This window comes from Hyaena hyaena, unplaced genomic scaffold (assembly GCF_003009895.1).
Source record: "Hyaena hyaena isolate Hyena2069 unplaced genomic scaffold, ASM300989v1 scaffold_38, whole genome shotgun sequence".
NCBI classification, from domain to species: domain Eukaryota; kingdom Metazoa; phylum Chordata; class Mammalia; order Carnivora; family Hyaenidae; genus Hyaena; species Hyaena hyaena.
This window is the reverse complement of record NW_024080670.1, coordinates 408,501-428,698: the sequence shown is the minus strand read 5'-3', so window position 1 is coordinate 428,698 and position 20,198 is coordinate 408,501. Positions and strand designations below refer to the sequence as shown.

General features: G+C 53.0%; 1 protein-coding gene across 1 annotated transcript in view; it reads right to left on the bottom strand.

The window, feature by feature from the left end:
- The window catches only part of DDX31 (DEAD-box helicase 31), a 68,811-nt gene that overhangs the window by 5,949 nt on the left and 42,664 nt on the right, over positions 1–20,198 (bottom strand). The window contains 2 exon segments of the mRNA XM_039229522.1: positions 11,564–11,732; positions 17,865–17,976. Coding sequence (XP_039085453.1) covers positions 11,564–11,732; positions 17,865–17,976 — 281 coding nt within the window.

Below are 20,198 nucleotides of genomic sequence, written 5' to 3'. Positions count from 1 at the left end.
CCTGGTGGCCCCAACAAGTGCATCTTAAAAGTGATGGTTGGATTAACTTGGGCGAAAAACAGCAGCTTAAAAAAAATCGCACGATTTGTTCAATTCCATCATGGACAAAAAGAAACCCATATAAGTATACTTGCAGTGGAGGCCTGAAGGGTATAAAAATGTGACTCAAGGTTAACTTGGATTGTGGGCTTACGGGTGATTTCTAAGCTTTTCTCTACTTCCTGAATTTTTACAATGAACATGTGTTATTTTTACAATCACAAAGAATAGCATATTCATTTCAGAAAAAAAAATCAAATGGTAGAATTTTGCCCTATGCCACCAAAATATCAAAGTATTTTAATTTTTACTTTTCAAAACCTTTTTGCCTTTGGCTTTTAGTTTGTTTGATTCTGTGAGATATTTCTCTCTTAAAACAGACAAAAACACAGACTGAGGAGTAAAACATACTTATTCTTTGATCTGAAGGATTCTGCATGTAAGCAAATGACCCAGGGACACAGTGAGACCCAATCCCCCCCGACACACACATACCAAGGACTCGGAGGGAAGCTTTTCCCCCCCCCCCCATCTGGAAGAAAAGCCTGGGTCCTAATCGAGGCCAGCAGGACATGGTGATGCTATCAGAAGGCTTGAGAGGGACTCAAAAGTTTCCCTGTTCCCGCCTCGCCTTCATGGATGAAAGAAAGGCGGCATTGCATGTCTGCGCAAGGTTTTGGTGGCTCTCAGATGACAGAGTTAACAACTCCAAGGAGAATTTGACAGGCAGTCCGTCCGGTGCAGCCGAGGAGCTTAGGTAAGGAATCCGCGAGCACGGGTGGTAATTCAGCCTGCACGCTATCAAGCCTTTCATGGTCATTGGAGGAAAAAGCAGCTCTATCAAGCCTCCTTTAACCTGTGGCTGTGTTTCGGCACAGATGTAAGCTGGCAGGCGGACCGTTTAACGGGTGCTTTCTTTGTGGTCTCCTAGGACCAAACCAGCTTTAGCTTCTGTAAGACCACCAGGGCCCCAGAAGACACCCCACGCCGGGGTGGGGGCCCCTGTTGTGGCACGTGGTCACTACAGAAGAATACCCGAAAGCGACTCTGTGGACACAGAGAGCGATGAACAGTGGGCTTCCACCTTGCATCCAAGAACAAGACCCAGTGAAAAGCAGAGAAGAGCTCTGAGCCCCGGGCTGGGGGCACGCATGCCGTCAGGCCACACAGGTCACAGGCAATCAATACATCGATGTTGTGACTGATTTTGCTGCCCGGCAGGTGCGCACGATGAAAGAGGACAGAGCTAACGTCCAGAGTTAGCAGAGGCCTAAACGTGAAGAGTGGGATTAGAATCCCAGAAATGCATGGGAGCCTCAAGTGATGGAAACCGTGAGAGCGGCTCCGTCGGGACTTGGGCCCGGGCATCAGAGGCAGGTGGCCGTCCTGGAGCGGGGGTTGGGGGGGAAGACCGGAAGTCTGACGCTGGACGCCCGGCTTCGCCCCTCACCTAGCCAATGTCCCTGTGGAGTCAACAGCTCTCTCCAATCTTAGCTGTCCCCCATGTCAGAAAGTGCCTCCACCCACAGGCCTAATGAGCATGTCAGAGTGCTCGCCACACTTTAATTCTCTGCGACAATAGGAAGATGGAGAAATACCAAGTGGACATAGAAACGACGAGGCGGATCGGTAGCCGGGCTGACCGTATCCTGAACGTGCCGCCTGAGATTGATAAGCTCGGGGCAGCACTTCAGCACCAAACCCCAGAGCTCAGCCCTGTGGGCCCTTCCTGTTTGACATTATTGATGTCTTGGATGATATTATGAGGCATATTTATCACATGTGCAGATGAAAAGCAGCCTGCAGGGACAGCGGCCACCCTGGATGACAGAACACCTGCAACACCCCGGCAGGCCAAGGGGACAGGCCTCGGGTAAAGGTGAAACGGCACGGGGCACGTGCCTCGCCTTGCTCTTGAGGTGAAGCAGCGGGGCAGCCTGAACTCTCACGTGCAAACAAGCAGGGACTCAGTTGGCCAGTTTCAGCCCGAGCCACAGGACGGCCCAGATGCCAATGATCAGGAGGCCGGGAGCCTGGGGGCCAGGGTGCCCGTGGGGGGCAGGACCCAGGGAGGTGGCTCGCTGCCACCGAGGGAGCCCGGCCGGTGCTGAGCCCCGCGGGGGCAGTAGCCATGGCCCCTGTTCCTACTGGTAACAGACCAAGAGATGTGATCGCTCTCCTCTTCTGTGCTGGTCTGTCTCTCCTGCACGTTTGGGGAGTTTCACAACCCGGATTTGGAAAGGAACGCAGGCTGGGAGAAGAGCCGCCCAGAGCAGAGCCAGCCCCTCTGACGACGGGGAGGACCCTAGCTCCGTCCCGCATGGGCTGTGGGGCAGAGTCTGGCCCAGGCCTCCGTCTCTCCCCATGCCGGTCTGCTCACTCAAAAGGATTCAGTGAACTGATGAACCAAGGTGCTTCTCACAGCGCCTGTTTTGAAGGCCCCCACTCAGTGTTGACTGTTATTGTTATTAACAGAACGGAAAAGAGAAGAGGCAGGAGATAAGGAGCCGTCGTCAGCTACCCGACACGTGTCGTGTGGACCAGGGACAGCTTTGATCAGCGATAACATCACCTTGTATTTTTGTGTTTGCATATCATGCACATGCAGCATTAGAATCTCAGAGAGACCACGGAATGGAAATAAGACCACAGGGTGGAAAATGAAAGTGGTCCATGGGGGCTCAACTTCAGGAGCTCTAACAGGCAGCAGAGTCCCCTGTGTCAGTGGCGAGCGCCCACTGCCGGGGAGCCTGGGGCAGAGGCCTTCATACCCAGGAGACATACAACAGGCAGGTCAAGGGCAGACGGTGGCGGGAGCCCTTGGGAAGATTCCAACGAGCACTCACCCCTCGTACAGACTCAGATGGAGTGGGAGGGTGGGAGAAAGCAGCATTTACTGAGCCGCCACTCCAGGCTCAGCACTGGGCTACACATCTGGAACCTATCCGTGCACCCAGGGCCCTGCGGGCTGCAAGATGCAGGCGCATTGTTGCCAGGGCTGGGATCAAGCTCAGGACACCCGACTCCAGGCCCAGGCTTCTCCCACTGCACCCCACCCTCTAGAGCCAGAAGGAAACCAGAGAAAACGCTGGATCCAGATCCTCCCTGCAATCCTCTCTTCTCCAGTATCTTTCGAGGTAACTGCCCTGCAAACACAACTGTGAGGTTGCTACCCTGATGGTTTCACATCAAATTTGTCCATATACGTAACCAAACGGACTCCTGCTTTAAGTCAGTTTCTTTGGTTATGTGAATTGTCTGCTCAGCCGTGGCAGGGTTCAAATACTTGTTACTTTGCCCAACGCCAACTCTAGAAACTGGAAGCTCCCCCAAAGGGCATGTAAGGCAGCAGCAAAGTGCTGGGATGTGGGCTCCAGGCTCTCAGACTTGGGGCCATGGGACCAGGCACACTCACTTTCCCCTGGGTTAGCGGGGACCAGCCTGGGTCACAGGGCCCCGGTGAGACACGCACATGGACTCAGCACAGCCGAGGGCACAAGGAAGCCCTTCGGAGTCTGCTGCCGCCGCTCTAGAGCACTGCTTGAACCGTATCCCTCCTTTTGACGACGAGTTCAGACGTTACTCTCCCTTCCAGACTGTCGCCGTAACACCAGGGCTGGAAGGAAGAGGACGGCTGAAGGAGACCTGGACTCATTTCCTTCCAGGCTGTAACAGGATGCAAGGGCTCTGGCCTCCTGGCAGTGAGGAGAGGAAGGGGGGCTGAGGACACACATCTTCCTGCTCACAAAGGGGCCCACGGACCACGGGGATAGATCAGAGGCAGGGGTCATCCCCAGCAGAGGCGAGAAGGGTTCAGGACGACATGTAGCAAGGGGAGAGCTGGGACCATCACACTCTTTCCTTTCTCTCCGATGGCGAGAACCGGGAGAGCTCCGCGCACGGCCGATCTAACGAGGAGCCGGGCATTCTCCTGTTGCGCGCAGCCTTAACGGCTGTCGGCCGACTCATGCTGGGCCAGCTGCGTCTTCCAACTCCGGTGCCTGGAAGGCTCCAGCAGTGAACGTGACCGCCCGAGCATCCTCCCTGGAGAGGCCGGCTGGGTTCCTGTTCTTTGTTGTCAGCCCTGACTGCTTGACTGAAAACACACCCCGTGCTTCCCGCTGTCTGCAGGTGACCCAGGTGTGGAGAAAGAGCAGGGTCACCGTGAAATCCCTCTAATCGCCTCATTAGCCGGGTGGGGATGAGGGTGCGTTTGCTCCACGAAGATGCACAGGGCTGGTAATTGCATGGCGTCAGAGGGAAAGAAATAGTGGCAGCAGCAAAAGGCCAAGTGTAAAAGCTGCGTGTGCACAGCAGTAATTAAGCCAGAGCCCTGAAAGGCAGGGCCCACGGTGCCTGAGCAGAGAGGAGGGAAGGGAACTGAAGCCGGATTTGCACCGCGTGGCCTGAGTGGAAGAGGCGGGCCCTCCACTGGAGCCCGTGCCGCTCCTGGAGCTGCCCGTGCGCGGGGAGCTCGCTGACCGGCAGGTGGCTCGCAGACACACAGTCCCTGAGCACCGCCGCCGCGCTGTGCTGTGTTCTCTGGCCACGTTCCACAGGACTCTTCCTGTCCCGTCCCAGTGTGGACAAGAGTATATTCTCCTCCGTACAAACGTCCCAGAGGTAATCCAGCGTGGACTTCTGTGGGCCACCCTGTGTCTGCCTTGCCCGTAGAAGATGCTCCTGTCTACAGTGCACGCAGCTCCCCCGGGTTCTACCTTAAAGTATTAACCAACCCTACGTTGACTGAGCCCACAGACACACCTGCCAGCACCTCGCCGTCCTCTTGCATGGAGGACAGCCCCTCGCCTGCCCCGAGGACCTGGGTCTACATTTTTGAGATCCGCAGGCCAACTTCATGACCACCACCTCCATGCCACTCCTCAGGACTTGAGCCTTTACTGAACCGTGGTCTCCTGAGTGGGGGCCCGGGCACCTGCCCTGCGTGCAGCCCAGGGAGGCTCTGAGGCAGGCTCTGCCACCCTGCTCCACAGGACACGCAAGCCTGTCCTCAAGGCTGCCTCTGCTGGTCCTCAGCTGTTTCCCCCTGGTCTTCAGGCTGAAGCTGAGCGATCTGCCCTTCCAGTGGGGCGTCTGCTCTGGTCCTGTGGAGGCAGGGCAGAGACCCCAATCCTGAACCTGCCTATGCCCATGCTCTGTGGGCTGATCCCCAAAGCTCGGCCACCATGAAGTCAGGGCCATGGGGCCAGAGGAAGGTGGCCCCCTCTTGTTCTCCCAGGACAGCCTGGCTGAGTGGAATGTGCTCTGAAAAGCACGTGCCCCCTCCCCCCTGCAGGATTTGCCGTGTGCTGGATCCACTAAACAGGTAAGAGGCGTTTCCCTCTCTTTCTTATCTTTCTTTCCTTCCCACCGTGCCCTTCCTCTCAGAATTACAGGCCACGGGCAGGTTCTGTTCATCTATTCAGAACTATTCCCCGAGGAGCCACTGTGTGCCGGTCCCAAGGAGGAGGAGGAGGAGGAGGAGGAGGAGGAGGAGGAGGAGGAGGAGGAGCAGCAGCAACAGCAGCAGACAGGGTCTCCACCACCTGGTACACTTGAGAAGAGGCGGACATGCACCACCTGCACAGACGGTGGTGTGGGGTGAGGAGAGGCCAGGGTACCAACCTGGGCAGGCAGCCCAGAGAAGACCTCCTCGCAGAAGGGTCTGAGGCCCAAAAATGAAGAGCAGGGAGAGGCCCAGGCCCTCTGGGCACTCGGCAAAGGCCCTGAGACAGTGGGGGAAATGGGGGCCACGCAGGGCCACTGAAGACGGGTTTGCTGTGGTCACTCGCCTGTCGTCAGAGAGAGGAGACGCACTGAGAGGCCAGCGGCCGGGGAGACAGGCAAGGGTGAGGAGGCTCTGTGGCCTGGGGCCCGGCTTGAGAAGCCAAGGGAAGAGACCAGCAGGTGGCCAGAGGGGTCAGCGGTGTTGAATGCCGCTCCAGACTGACTAGGGAGAGATCCGACCCAGATGCAGGGGTTCACAGAGACCCTCACGTTCTCTAGCGCGGCTCTGTCGAGCCTCTGATCTCATGTTTGGCCAATCTGTCTTTTACAGAATAACTGGCTCAATGAAATTGAGAAAATTTTCACAGTGGGCAAGGTTCCAGGTGTGCCGTCAGCTAATTAAGTGATATGAGGGAGGTTGTAAATGCCACATAAAAATTGGCAGGCAAGCTGCTCCTAATGATGAGAATATTGCCTTACAGGGAGGTGCAGCTGCAGCTTCTTAATGCTCGTCTTGGAGTGGACCGGCTCCATGTTTTCAAGGTTGTTGCTGATAAGACAAGTTCAAGCTGCTGAAAAGCTGACTGCTGGCCATGCTGCCCACTGCCCGGCGCAGGGAGACGCACAGGTGCTGTGAAGGGCGGCGAAAAGAGCCACCAGCGCCGTCACTGCTACCGCCGTCAGCAAGTGCTCCCGCGTGTTCACGCCCGACACTGCGCCGACGCCTGACACTCACCACGAGGTTTGGTCCTCTCACAGCACCGTGAGGCTCCAGTGCCCGTCTGGGAAGCGAGGGGACCGGGCGGGGAGCGGCAGAATCACTTGTGCCAGGGCACAGACGTAGTGGTTCCATCCAGGCTCAATCCCTGTGTGGCCCTCGGCACCTAAGAAGCCCTAGGGGCGCCTGGGTGGCTCAGTTGGTTGAGCGTCCGACTTCGGCTCAGGTCATGATCTCATGGTTCGTGGGTTCGAGCCCCGCATCGGGCTCTGTGCTGACAGCTCAGAGCCTGGAGCCTGTTTCAGATTCTGTGCCTCCCTCTCTCTGATCCTCCCCTGCTCATGCTGTCTCTATCTGTCTCTCAAAAATAAATAAAATATATTAAAAAAAAAAAAGCCAGAGGCCCTAGAGCATTGGTCAGGGTGAGAGCCCTCCGCAGTTACTGAAGAGCCACGGATCAGAAGTAGTGACAGGGCAAAGGGCTTCAAAAATGAAAAATGTCCCGAGTAGAGCTCTGCAAAACCTCCAGTGTGAACTTTAGTGATAGAACATTTGTGGTCATTCAGAGGAGAGATCTCCGGCAAGCACCCTCCACATGAGGAAGTCTACCCGGTACAGGGAATACACTGGATCCAGGTCTGTGGGGACAGCACGCCTGGTGCCGGTGGTTCTGACCCGGGGCCAGGACCCAGGGGAGCCAGCCCTGTGTACCCGCTGGCACTGACCACAGCCTGCCGAGCGCTGGCCCAGCACACCCAGATCCAGCAGCTAAGGGTTAACAGATCCTTCACTTTAGACTGTTTACCTGCTTGATAAGATCAGGAACTACCTGGTCACACCTTAACCGGGTCGGTTGAGCAAATGTGTACAGGGTGCCTGGGGGTGTGGGGGCCCTCAGTCGGCTGAGCAAATGACTTTGGCTCAGGTCATGATCTCACGATTTGAGTTCAAGCCCCACATCGGGCTCTGTGCTCGGGGCGGAGCCTGCTTCGGATCCTCTGTCTCCCCCCCCCCCCCCGCCCCTCCCACACTTGCACTCACTTGAAAATAAACATAAAAAAGAAAAAAAAAGAAAATGTGTATAAACAAAGCTGCATTTCTTTTAAGAACAGCCAACAATCTGGACTGCTTTTCCTCTACTAATTTTAAAAGAAGGAGTCGAGAACAGAGGAGCATAGTTACTGGATTACTGATAAAGGTGACGTCCAAGATGTTTCCACACACTAGGAAAAACGTCAGGAAGACACAGGGGCATAAGGCAGGGGCAGACAAGTCTTGGTAGCTACAAATCACATCATTTGGGGCAGAGCAGGGCTTTCCTGATCACAGCACAGAATTCACACGAGATCGGGTGGTTCAAGCCACAGACTCGTGCACTCGTGTTGTCGCAGTGGCGCGGACACCGTGAAGAAGTATGTTCTTGAACCCTTCTCCACAGAGCATGAGGGAGGTGGACTCGCAGCCCACATGGCCTGGCTGCTCACTACTCGTGTGTGTGACCGCACGGACAGACACCCTGGCTGACACCACCACTCTGCCCTCCCGCAGCAGACAGCACGGGGTCCCTGCATCTCCTGGGAAGATGGAAGTTTTGGAAGGTGGGTTACCTTTGCTTCTTGGGAACCGCGGAATCTACCTAGCCTCAAAACCAGAACTGCATTTCACAGAAGGAAAACGCCGTGTTCGTGACGGATGTTGCCAAGGGGCCATTCAATATTTTACCAACAGCACCGACTCCTTGTGTGCATGTCTGTGTCGGTGTTCGGGGTGGGGGTGGGGGCTGCCCTGGCAGGTCTGTGTGTCGGTGTCAGAGGAGTTTTGTACCTATGACTGTATTTGTGAGCAGGGGAGAAGCCTTTTGCGTTCCCTTTCAGAACTGAGGACTGAAAAAAGCAGACATGGGCCTGGTGATTAAGATCTCATTTGGGGCCATTATTCTTTTTTTTCTCCACAGTGGTCAAGTGAAGGAATAAAGGCATATAGATGAGATAAAACTTCCCTTTGCCACTGTGTGGAAGCAGTCTCCTCAGCTAACCCGCCCTTGCTTCGCGCTTTAACGCCCAGGTGAACCCCTCGTTTGGTGCGTGATGCAGTGAGACAGGATTCTGCTCATAGCGGCATGGATTTGATCGACAGGTATCAGAGATCTGCACATAACGTACAGCTATTCTATGCAGTTAACCCCGTAACACGGAAGGCAGAATAATTTGGAGAATTTAGTGCTATTACTTGATCCACCCCAAGAAAACATAAGGAACCACTCTCTTTCTTGACAGATGGATTTCGGAGGAGACGCCTGAGCTCAGAACAATCACTGTGGCCACAGCATAACTCTCTGCACTTTGTGGGGTTTAATGGACTTTTCTTCCCAGTCCTCAAAAAGCAGCAACTGGCATTTGCTTGAGCCCTGACTGAGGTGTGGAAAATCCGTCACGTCTTGCGGCTGCTTACCCTGACCACAATTATACGGTCCGTGTGCACATCAGTTGCTAAGTCATTCTTCTTCCAGGAGTGACAAGATTTCCCCAAATAAGAAAAAAAAAAAGGTGCCTACTGTATCGCTGAGCGCCCATCTGCATTAGCAAGGCAGGGGTGGGGTGAGAGGATGTAAGGGTGCAGAGAGAAATGCCTTCAAAAGAGGGGCATAACAACCGAAAAAGTAGCTGTAACCGAGTGGTGACATGGCCAGAACAGAGAGCGGTATTGTCACGGGCGGAGTAATCCTGTGACACACTGCTGTCACTCACCGCCCGGCTCCCTGCCGCGCCAGCCAGACATCAAAGGCTGCCCCATACCATCTTACATGCTCTTTATCGGCTAATCAGCCCATTCTTCCCTAAATAAAGCCCTGTTAAATCCCCTGCTCACAGGGGTACAGTAGTCCTGGTGCCCATCTGCTCTCGGGGTCAGCTAAAGCAGGAGGCTGCGGCTTGCTCTCTCCCTAGTGGCTTCTCAAGGTAAGGACAATGCTGGCTGGCTCGAGTCCCCCTCCCAACCGCCTCTCTGCCTCGTAGCTCTGCTTTCCAGGATCCCGGGAAGGGCTGCGGACAATCCAGGCCGAAGAGCCGAAGAGCTGCGATCTGGATTAACACTTGCTAATGAAGTTCCCAGTCAGAAAGGTAGATCCGCTGCTAACAATGGAATATCGGGACTGCATTTATTTTCGAGGAGAGGAGTTAGCAAAATCTGTTGTTTCTCACCAGTAATCAATTGGCAGGGGCGTTCCTATCTTCTCGAAGTGCCAGAGACGGTGGCAGGGCGGCCTGGCTTCTAGATCGCTAGGGGGTCACCCTCAGACCTGACCGCAAGCCTCACACACTCAAAACCAAAGCAAGCACAGGGAGGTACCAGCTACTTCCGGCCCCAGGGCAGCTACCCGACTCTGGCGCGCAGCCGTCGTAGATCTGAGGCGTCTTCTCCCTCTGGGAGGACAGGCAGAAAAGTCTCTAGCCGCAGCCCTGCCCAGGACAGGCAGCAGGGGCAGTGGGCAGCACCTCAAAACTGCCTGGAAGAAACCAGAGCTGGATGTGCCTCAGCCTCATCTGGGCACGGATGAACAGTGGCATGGGGGGCGGGGGGGATGGACTACCTGCCTCACAGAACTACAGCAGCACGGTCCTATAAGAGAGGTGTTAATAGAAGAAAAAAAAATCAAGCATCTTAAAAATTCCAAAACTGGGATTACAATTAGGCCAATGTCCATTACTAAGAACCTTATAGGTGCCAGGTCCCTGAACAGATCAGCTTGGATGTTTCAAAATATTAACCCATCTGGTTTCCGGGTCTCTGTCCGAAGGCGCTTCCTCTGTACGGACCATCCTAATGCTGAGTATGGCCCTCAAAACAACGTTGTGAAACAGCTGAAAAACACTGATTTCCTTCTCCCTTCTGTAGCTGAGGAAACTGAGGCTCTGAGAACAAAAGCAAAGCTACAGCCCAAAACTCAGCAGCTCACATCAGAGTGGAGCTGGAACTGAAGTCCAAGTCCCCCTCACGTAAGGCCAGCGATCATTTCCCTACACAGGGTGGTCCACACTGCCTTTTGTCACTGCGTCCGGAGAACCTGGGCCCTGGCAAGGTGACGGTGCATGAACAAGCGGGCACGGCAGGGGCTTGCAGGGAAGTGAGGCACGCCCCCAGATCCCCCAGTCAGGGCAAGCGTATTCTGACATGTGTAAGTCATAAGCAAAAAAAGGATGTGCAAGCAAGATAACTGTCCAGAGCAGTCAAGGATTCTCGGCTCCCAAACACCTGTTCAATGTTCCCTTCCCACTCACACACTGCACAAGTGGTGACACCAGTCTGTCCCGGGGTCTCCATAAAAGCAGTCGAGGGTAACTGAAGCCTTCTGGCTCCTGCAAAGGAGCTGGGTCTGGTACTAAAAGAACACCTTTTACAAATGTATTTTGCTGAGAGGAATCATCTCAGGACCTCCAGGAACTGTGGAGGTGAAGTCGGAGCTCTCCCCACTCTCACTGGACTTCTGGACACTTGACCACATGTGCCTTTGAAGGAAGGGGAGAGTCTCGTGCTCGGCACCAGATGCACACGTCAGCACCAAGGAGAGTGACTGGTGCAGGGAGTCCCCACCCGGCCCCTCCCCCCTCCCCCCTCCCCCCTCGGCTGGACAGGACCAGGCTGATTTCAAAGAACACACCAGAAGTTTTCGCACAAGTCCCAGGAGGCTGGTCAGGATGAACCACAGCACATGTGAAGCTCCGACTGCAGCGAGGCCCCAAGTCACTCTGCCAGTGGGCAGTGGGGGCGACCCCAACAGGTTTGTCTTGCTGCCCCAATAATCCCACCACCGTCTGGACCCGACAGGAGACCCCATTGCATTTCTGCAGGTGCCTTAAAAACATTCAGATTAAGTATTTTTCCTCTCGTTCCAAGCACTTATTATACTGCAGGCAGGCAGGCACTGGTGATGATTTGCCACAAAATCCCAAAGATGGAAGAGTATATACCGATCACACAGCAGCCCCCCCACCTCCTCACCTCCCCCACCGTGTGCACAGAGCTCTCCACACCCACCGCACCTCCAGCCGAATGTCCCAGGGCAAGTTCAACTCCTCTCACCTGTTCAGGTGTGATTTTCTTCTCTTTATGGCTGAGACACTAAGGTTTTGGGGGGCATCTCTTAGCCCGAAGCTCTTAGCCACATGACCGAGGTGCAGGGCACGGACGTGGAAGATGTGCTTCAGCTCCCGGGGGTAGGTGGCATAGGCTCGAATGAAGGACTGCAGAGCTGGGAGGAAAAGGAGGGTGAATGAGGCCGTCAGGACAGGGTCTCGGAGTGCCCCACGTGCCCTGGCCTCACAGCCCTCCTGTGCCCCGTACCTTGCCAGGCAACCCAAGACCCACAGCAGGGCAGTACAACGTAACAAACCACCTCAACGTATCCTGGTGTATTTTCTTCCTAATTCTTCAGAAAAATCCACAGGACACAAGTATTACTTGAATAAACCCAACAGAACTTGAGATTTCACTGGGTAGCACATAAGAACGCTACAGGGCAGGGGCCCCTTCTGCTCAGGACAGTCTTGGGACCTTGCACAGGGGCAGCTGGTCAGCGTTTGTTGTAGAAATGAAGGAAGACACAGTGAGTGAAGAAACTAAGACATGATCAATGTGGTATAGTCTCACGAAAAATGAAACCCCCAGACCTTGATGTTTGGCAAAAACTTTCCTAACTTAATTTCATGTATTTCTTCAACAGCTAGTCCACGCAAATGTTAGTCCAAAGGTTCTATTGTGCCTCCCGTCACGGATCTGTTACTCCTGCTATAAATGCTCACACCACAAGCCCTGCCTCCAGGGCCCCCATCCACAGGGGTGGCTCTCACTCCTTCCTGTACTCCTGGGCTTTTAAAACAAAATTCATTCCAAAGGACCCAATACTGACTGCTACAGGGCTAACCACATTGAAAAATGCATAAAGAAGGAAATGCGTGGCCTGGGGGCTCAGTCCATTGAGCATCTGACTCTTGGTTTCGGCTCAGGTCCTGATCTCACAGTTCTGAGTTTGAGCCCTGTGTCGGGCTCTGCGCTGACAGCACAGAGCCTGCTTGGGATTCTCTCTCTCCCTCTCTCTCTGCCTCTCCCTTGTACACATGCACACTTTCTCTCTCAAAATAAATAAATAAACTTAAAAAAAAAAAAAAAGGAAACAAAAACATTTTTAAAGGGAGAAAAGCAGTTATTAAGTTTCTAAACAGGCCACAGACCAGTTCATCCCGAGGCCTGCCGACAGTTTGGAGATGTCCGTCAGACACTCCATCGTGAACGTTTCAGCCCTATTTGTGTCAGGTTAAGAAAGAGGCCCCTGTTCTAGAGCCCAGCGCTGGCCGGAAAAAAGGCAGATGGGGTTCCCAGGCGTGGAGCTCTGGCTACGCCTTTACTTGGCATTCCTTTGAGAAAAGAAAGATGTTCCTACATCCAGCTCCCCTCAAATATATTGCAAGTCCGCTGAAAATCAAGTGCTGCCTCTCCTCACTCCAACAGGGCAGGAGGGGATGGCTCTGAAGGACCCCAAGCCCGGCCCTTCCACTGGCCAAGCCAGAGTCCGGCACCGCGCGTTCACAACAGAGCGCAGGCGCTAAATACCAGCCTCTCTCGCCCTCGCTGACTGAGCCACTGGAGTGGCAAGTTTGCCCACAGCTTAGACGTGATGTCCCAGCAGCACCTGGAGGTTGGCGTTTATGAACAGTAATAAAAAGTGTCATTTTAGCAGATCAGCTCCTGGAAGGATCCTGGGAATCCATCAAAGCTCTATTTACTGAGTAAAGTGAACTCCTTTTCCCAATCGATGAGAAATAATAACCAAGGCAACTCATCTGCACCCCTCTCTGAAATCTGTGCTCACTTCTCTTTTTTAATAACTGGGGACCGGCTTTTCCGAGGGAAATCTTCAACACTTCAAACGGTCTGTGCTGTTGGGAGGTTCTGACACCAGGCTTCAGACACGGAGCTGCGTACTCCGGTCTCAGGAAAGACGCTCGGCCACCACCCGGGGGACGCAAGCCTCTTCTCTACGCCCCTTCCCTTCCGGACCCTCCACACCGACTCTCCTCTAAAAGAGTGGACTGCAGCCATGCCAAGTCAGGCCAAGCCAGAGTCTGTGCTTGTACGATCTCAGTCCCCCGAACGCCAGCCAGGGCCTCCTCATGCACACCGCCCTCCCACTCCCGCACCAATCCTCAGAGCCGAGGAAGGACAGCCTCTGTCCCCGGGGACGTAGACGCCCAGCTATTGAGTTTGCCCAGAAATGGCAGACGTCTCTTCTCTTTCCACAAGTGCTCAGGCAGCATTTCACACTGCGTAGTTTTACTAACCCTTCCTGTCCTTAAGGCTCCTGTCTCATGGGGGATGGCGATAGGTGGCTGTCCTCACATCCTTGAATGGACTCCCACGTTTGGAAGATTCAGAGAAGCAGGAATTTCAGGAGCAGAGAAGCTGTTTGCAGACCCTTCCGAGGGGCAGTGTCAAGAACAGGTGGCGGGAGTAGGGGCCGTGGGGCCCCATGAGCAGAGAAAGCAGGCAGTTCTCCGAGCTGGCGGAGGAAGCCTCAGCCACTTGGAGCATGCGCTCTGCGGTCGTGGGCTCCTAGCTCAGAGCCGTGAGGGAGATGTGTTAAAAGAAATCTATTTTAAAATACCCCACATGGACATCTCATCCTTGTTCATAAAGTCAGATTTATTCTCGGACGCCTGATCACGAATAGTAGTATCTTACGGATGGTAGTTAGGATCGAGGCGGTAGGAAAGAGCGAGGCTCTAGCCTGGGAGGGAACCTGGGCCCTACCCCAGAAGAACAGACGTCTGTATGGAGTAAAGGCACGCGCACCTCTCTAGCGGACACACCGAGAGGACAAACTCGGCTGAGTACCTGCCTACCTCAGATTGCGCTGAGGGCAGGGCTCATCTGCCATAGGCGGTCTGGGTTTTCTTGACTTCGAGAAACAGCGCCTCCAATTCAGGCATGGCTGCTCCACATGTCGCCCCTGCTTCTTCAGGGAGGCCTGCGGCGGGAGGGGCCTCGCCACAGGAAAGCTGTCATCCGTATGGACAGGACGCCAGTTTCCAAAACTTTTGTTCAGGAGTCTAAAGTTCAAACTTATGTTCCCACAGTTTTTAACCACGTGGATCCCTAGCTAAGAGAGGCAAGAAATGAGGGGAAAGGGGTGCCTGGGTAGCTCAGTCGGTTAAGCATCTGGCTCTTGGTTTCGGCTCAAGTCGTGATCTCACGGTTTGTGGGTTCAAGTCCCATGTCAGGCTCTGCGTTGGTGGAGCCTGCTTGGGATTCTCTCTCTCCCTTTCTCTGTCGCCCCTTCTGTGCATGTGCTCTGTCTCAAAATAAATAAACTCAAAAACAAGAAATGAAGGTAAAAAGGGGCGACTGTTTCTGGCAACTTACAACAGTTAAATGCTGGTTATTAACAATCACTGGGTCAGAGAATGCAACAGCAAGGCAAATGCATACTTGGCCCAGTTTCCAACTACTTTTCTGCCATAAAGGCAAAAACCAGCTGCTTTGTTAATTATTCATGAGGTGGGTTCTAAATAAAAGGGAGGCAAGTCAGCAGTGAGGAATTTGCATATGCAGATTGAAATGCAGAAGACAGTTTCGACTTCTGGGGTGCAGTCGCTGTCCCCATGTTGTGAACCGAACACCTCTGCACTAGCGAGTGCATGCACGCCCCCCCCACCCCGACCTACGGAACTCCCCAGGCTAAGTGCTGGCAGAGCATAGAGGGGCGAGACCAAGATCTAGCACAGGCAGTTTCCTCCCAGACCACCACCAATCTGACATGGCAACCAATCAGCAGAGAAGAGAAAGGCAGGTTTATTTCCTTCTTGGCACTTAAACACTGCGGAGGGGCCCCATTCAGACATCCTTTAAAAAGAAGGCAAGTAGGGCAGGCACCTGGGGGCTCAGTTGGTCGAGTGTCCGACTCTTGATTTCAGCCCAGGTCATGATCCCAGGGTAATGGGATCGAGGCCTGCATCGGGCTCCATGCTGAGTGTGGAGCTTGCTTGGGGTTCTCTGTCTGTCTGTCTGTCTGCCCCTCTCCCCCACATGCACGTTCTGTCTCTAAAATAAACATAAATTAAAAGTAAATAAGAATGATACTAGGAAAAAAAAGTCAGAAGACCAGTAACTGCTGGTTTCTTGGCATTCACAACTTCTGCTGCAGCGGCAATGAACTCGCAAGCCCACACCCCAAGGACTCCTCACCACAGCCTTACTTTGGTGACCCAGATGGCCTGAGATGGCTGTCATCTCACTAGAATGCCTCCAACACTTCTGACATCAACGCCGAAGATGAAGAGGGCAGCAAGGCTCTGTTTCTGTCCCCCGCCACTGCACCAGGAAGCCGGAAATTCCACGGCGCGATACCCGGAGGTGCTGTCGACAAGCCACCGGTCTCCAGCTACCCTGTGACACACCGTCTGTTCCTCTCGGGAGACACGTGCCAAAACCTCCCTGAAGGCGGGTTCTCAGGAAAACCCCCAGGAACTGCTGAATTCACTTTAGGGAAATGCTCAGATGGGCCACTGTCAGCAACCGGGCCTGCCGGCCACACGCTGACCACGGAGCAGTGGTGAGGGGCAATCGCTGGGGCTTCGGCTTTTCTCCCTGGCGGTTCCCATTTGGCCCGGTGTTATGGCAACAACCAAGGGCAGCTCTCGTGATGTGCCAAGGTATACAGCAGGCACTCAAAAACACTTGCTGACTAACCCACTCTGGTCATCTATTTCCTGAAGACCACAACCGCCCGTGACCCGGCCCCAGCATTCACCCTTGCCCCCCAGGCTCTGTTCTCACACAGGCCATCTTTCCCAGCCTCTGCAGGGCACGCCACCTCTGCTCCAAGTCCTGCATGGCTCCCACCGCCCTCGGGGTACCCCAAGTCCTTGACGGCTTCCAAGCGTACCTCTGCTGCGCCGGCCCTCTCCTCTTGTGGCCACGCTGAACCCCGGAGCCCTCTCTGGGCCTGGCATGCCCTTTCTGCCACGGCAGCTTGTGACCCTCAATTTGCCCGTGTGGCCTTCACAGCAGGGCTCATGCTGACCCTCCGTGTAAAATGCACTCTGCCCAGTCACCCCTCCCCCTCCCTCACCTTTGCTTTTCCCTTAGTTCTTAACACCTTTTAAGGCTATTTTAACTATGCTCATTGTCTGCTACACCACCTCCCCCCGCCCCCCGCCCCGAATGTTAGAAGTTTTCCATCTGCTTGGATTGCTAACCTGATGTAACTCAAGCACCTACGATGGTGCCCAATTCAATATGTATTTGTTAAATAAGTGATCAGCTCAGGTCATGATCTCATTCATGAGTTCGAGCCCCACACTGGGTTCTCTGCTGACAGCTCAGCGCCTGGAGCCTGCTTTGGATTCTGTGTCTCCCTCTCTCTCTCTTTCTCTCTTCTCCCCCCCTCATGCTTTTTCTCTCTCCCCAAAACAAATAAACATTAAAAATTTTTTAAATAAAAAAAATTTCAATTCATAAAAGGAAAAAGATGCTATACTGCTTACACACTGGTAAGCCAGCCTGGCATCCTCCTCAAAATAGCAGGTAACTATCAAAAAGAAGTGAGGGGCTCCCAACATGGACTGCATCTCATTTTCTCTCTCTCTCTCTCTCTCTCTCACACACACACGTGCGCAAGCACGGGTGCAGGCACAAGACCATCACCAGCCACGACACATGACTTCTGCCGTAGGAAACATCCAGCGGTTCTAAGCCCCTTCCCCCGCGCTCTCTCAGTTCTCCAGTGAACTATTGTGTCTCTGCTAATGCCTCGTGATCCCAGGTGCCAACTTCTCCTACAAGGTGCCACCTTCTCCTCTAAGGGGCCTGAATACTAAATAAATACCTGAGTCTTTTGTAAATTTCCTAGGAATTGGGTTCAAGGTCTACGGCCTTCCTTAGCACTGTTCTTTCTTACTTTCCTTTGTACTTCCGAACAGAGACTGCTCTGGTCTGATGCCTCCAGTCTTTACCTTCATCCCTAATTTCCATCTCTACAACACTCCCCGCTGACGCTGTCACCACATCTCTCCTACTCAGTTTTCAAAGAAAGAGAAGAACGGATCCCTGAGATCCACTGGGTCAAAGTTCTAGTCCTACATAAGCCATGATAAAGCCTCATTTGTGCAAAACATGGGGAAGGATGAAATTAACGTTTAATATCACTTTAAAGCCTTGCACGCCTGCATCCAGACCCTGCAGAATGAGGGAGAATGAAGGCTTCCGCTGGTAAGCAGAGACATCCCCCCCCACCGGCCGGCCTCTCAGCCCCTGGGGGGGTGGGGGTGGAGGCGGGGATGGAGTCCTGAGGGCTTTCCACCCACAAGCACCTGTGGAGTCCACCGACCTTTCTTTGCCCAGGAGACCCTCCTCTCACTGGAGTGCACGTAATCTTCAAACACCGTCTGCAAGACCGTGGCTCGCTGTCGGATTTCCTGGGGGCCGGCGGCACGGGATTTCTGGGCGGGCGCCAGAAGGATGAAAGGAGAGAAAGAGTCAGAGCCAGGAATAATGAAGCACTTTATAATAGATTTAATAACAGTAAAATCACTCGGTAACCACCGAGGGGCCACCAAGGGTAATCCTTCCAATATTACTAGAGGAAAAACGGGAGCTATAAAGATGCTAAAGTCAAGCAAAGATGAAGCCAGCTTTGTGGGGGAACAGATCGGGTCTATTTACTTATTTACTTGTTTACTGACTAGTCCTCCTGGCCTCTTGTCACTCACGTTCAAAACGAAAGCCCACCAGAGACCCTCTGGAATTTTCCGAGTCCAACTCGGGCATTGAAAATGTCACGGGACACAGGCAGGTGTCACAGGACTTGTTTTACAGAGGGCCTTAAATCCCCCTCCTCCCTCTCACTCCTCAGGGGGACAATGGGGCAGACTCTTAGGAGCACCTCGCAGGGGCCTGCCTAAAATTTAGCCTATCCTTGCAAGAACATCAGAGCACATTCCCTCATTCATAGGGAGGCCCCTACTTGTGTTTCAGATCCATTCCTTCAGCCTGGGACCACTGCGCTGGCTGCCAGGGACCCATCGAAGAGCGGGCCGTCCCCTCACACCACAGTCTCTGCAGCGAGCCATCTTGGTGTCAGGAGCGACATCTGTACGCACTCCAGTTCTACGGATGGAAAATGTCCATAAAATAGAGAATTATATCCTTTTCGTACTTCAACAATCCCAGAGAAAAGATTTCCTTTCTTTATACCCCCCTAAAACGGAGTGTTTTTTGTTTCCAGTATTTTTTTTTTCTTTTTAAAGTAAGCTCTACCTCCAGTATGGGGCTTGAACTCATGACCTCGAGATCAAGAGTCGCACGTTCCACTGACTGAGCCAGCTGGGCGCTCCCGGCCACCCCCCCCTCCCACATCTCCTATGTCTTAAACATGCTTTCTACTGAATGTGAAACTGAGATCCCAAAGAACAAAGATTCTCCAACGCAATTTGGCTAGTAAGTCTCCCCAAAGACGTGGACTCTCCCAGTGATGCTACAAGGCCTTGACAGCCACCACCACCCACTGAGGGCACGGGTCACCAGGAGTGTGCACCCCAGGCTGTATCCCCCTTCACCCCCGCGGAGGACAGGGGCCCATGCCTGCATCTGGCTGGCCACAGGCTGACCGTGCCTAACTGGGGCTCCAGAGTCCCTTTTGCTTTTACAGCTGCCAGAGGAAGAACAAAGGGGAGAGGAGAAAAAGCCTCATTCTCTGGGTCCGTGTCCCTCTCTGTATTAATAGAGACTTAACAACCTGAAAATGTTTTTAGCTTAGTCAAATCATTCCTGCTACCTGTTTGGTTGATGACAGTCTAGCTGATTTCACAGTACATGGTCCCCCTAAGGGGTTTTATCCACTCAAATGTCAAGAGAAAAGTCACTCAGGAGCTGTGTTATGAAAGTGGACATTTGCTATTGTCATTAACAAGGATTTTTTTTTTTTTACCCTCTTAACTGATGTGAAATGCAAACTTTTTTTTTTCTTTTGCTGCCCTCCTTTCGTTAAGCCACCTCAGCAACGCAACTGTCACCTTCCTTGTGTGTGTGTGTTTTTTTTAATATGAATGTGAAATTAGCGAGGATGCCCTTTCCCCTGGCGGACAGAATCCTCTGTTATTAAAAAGTAAAGCACTTTAATAATGAAAACTTTTTCCTCTTTTTCCTGTGTTTTAACTGTTTAAAATTAATGAGAAGGGCAGAATGGTTGTCAAAGCGATATTGAAAGCCGGGCAGCCAGGCCCGAATAAGCACAAAAATCCCTCTAGAGTGTTAGATAAACAGAGCTCCAGCCCGCTCCGATCTCTCTGTTGGTTATTGTATACACTCTGTAACAGCTCTCAGAATAGATCTGAGAGCCAGGGAGGCAGAGAGGTTTCAGAATTCCAATAAAGGCCTCAAATTAAAGACAGCCTGGTGCGAATTCCAGGAGAAAATTAAAGAGACCTCAAGCTTAAGTGACAGGTGACTTGCTTCTGTGTCACAACTGTCAGGGGATTTAGTGATAATATGGCAATATATTACAAAGGGCTTTTCTTATTCCCCCTTTAGGTTTCAAAATGAGGCATCTTTTCTTCCCAACCAAAAAAAAAAAAAAAAAATACATATACACACATATATAATGTGTGTACAAGTGAAATAGGTAGAAAAAAGGCAATAAAACTAGGTTCACACGTTTGAAGTG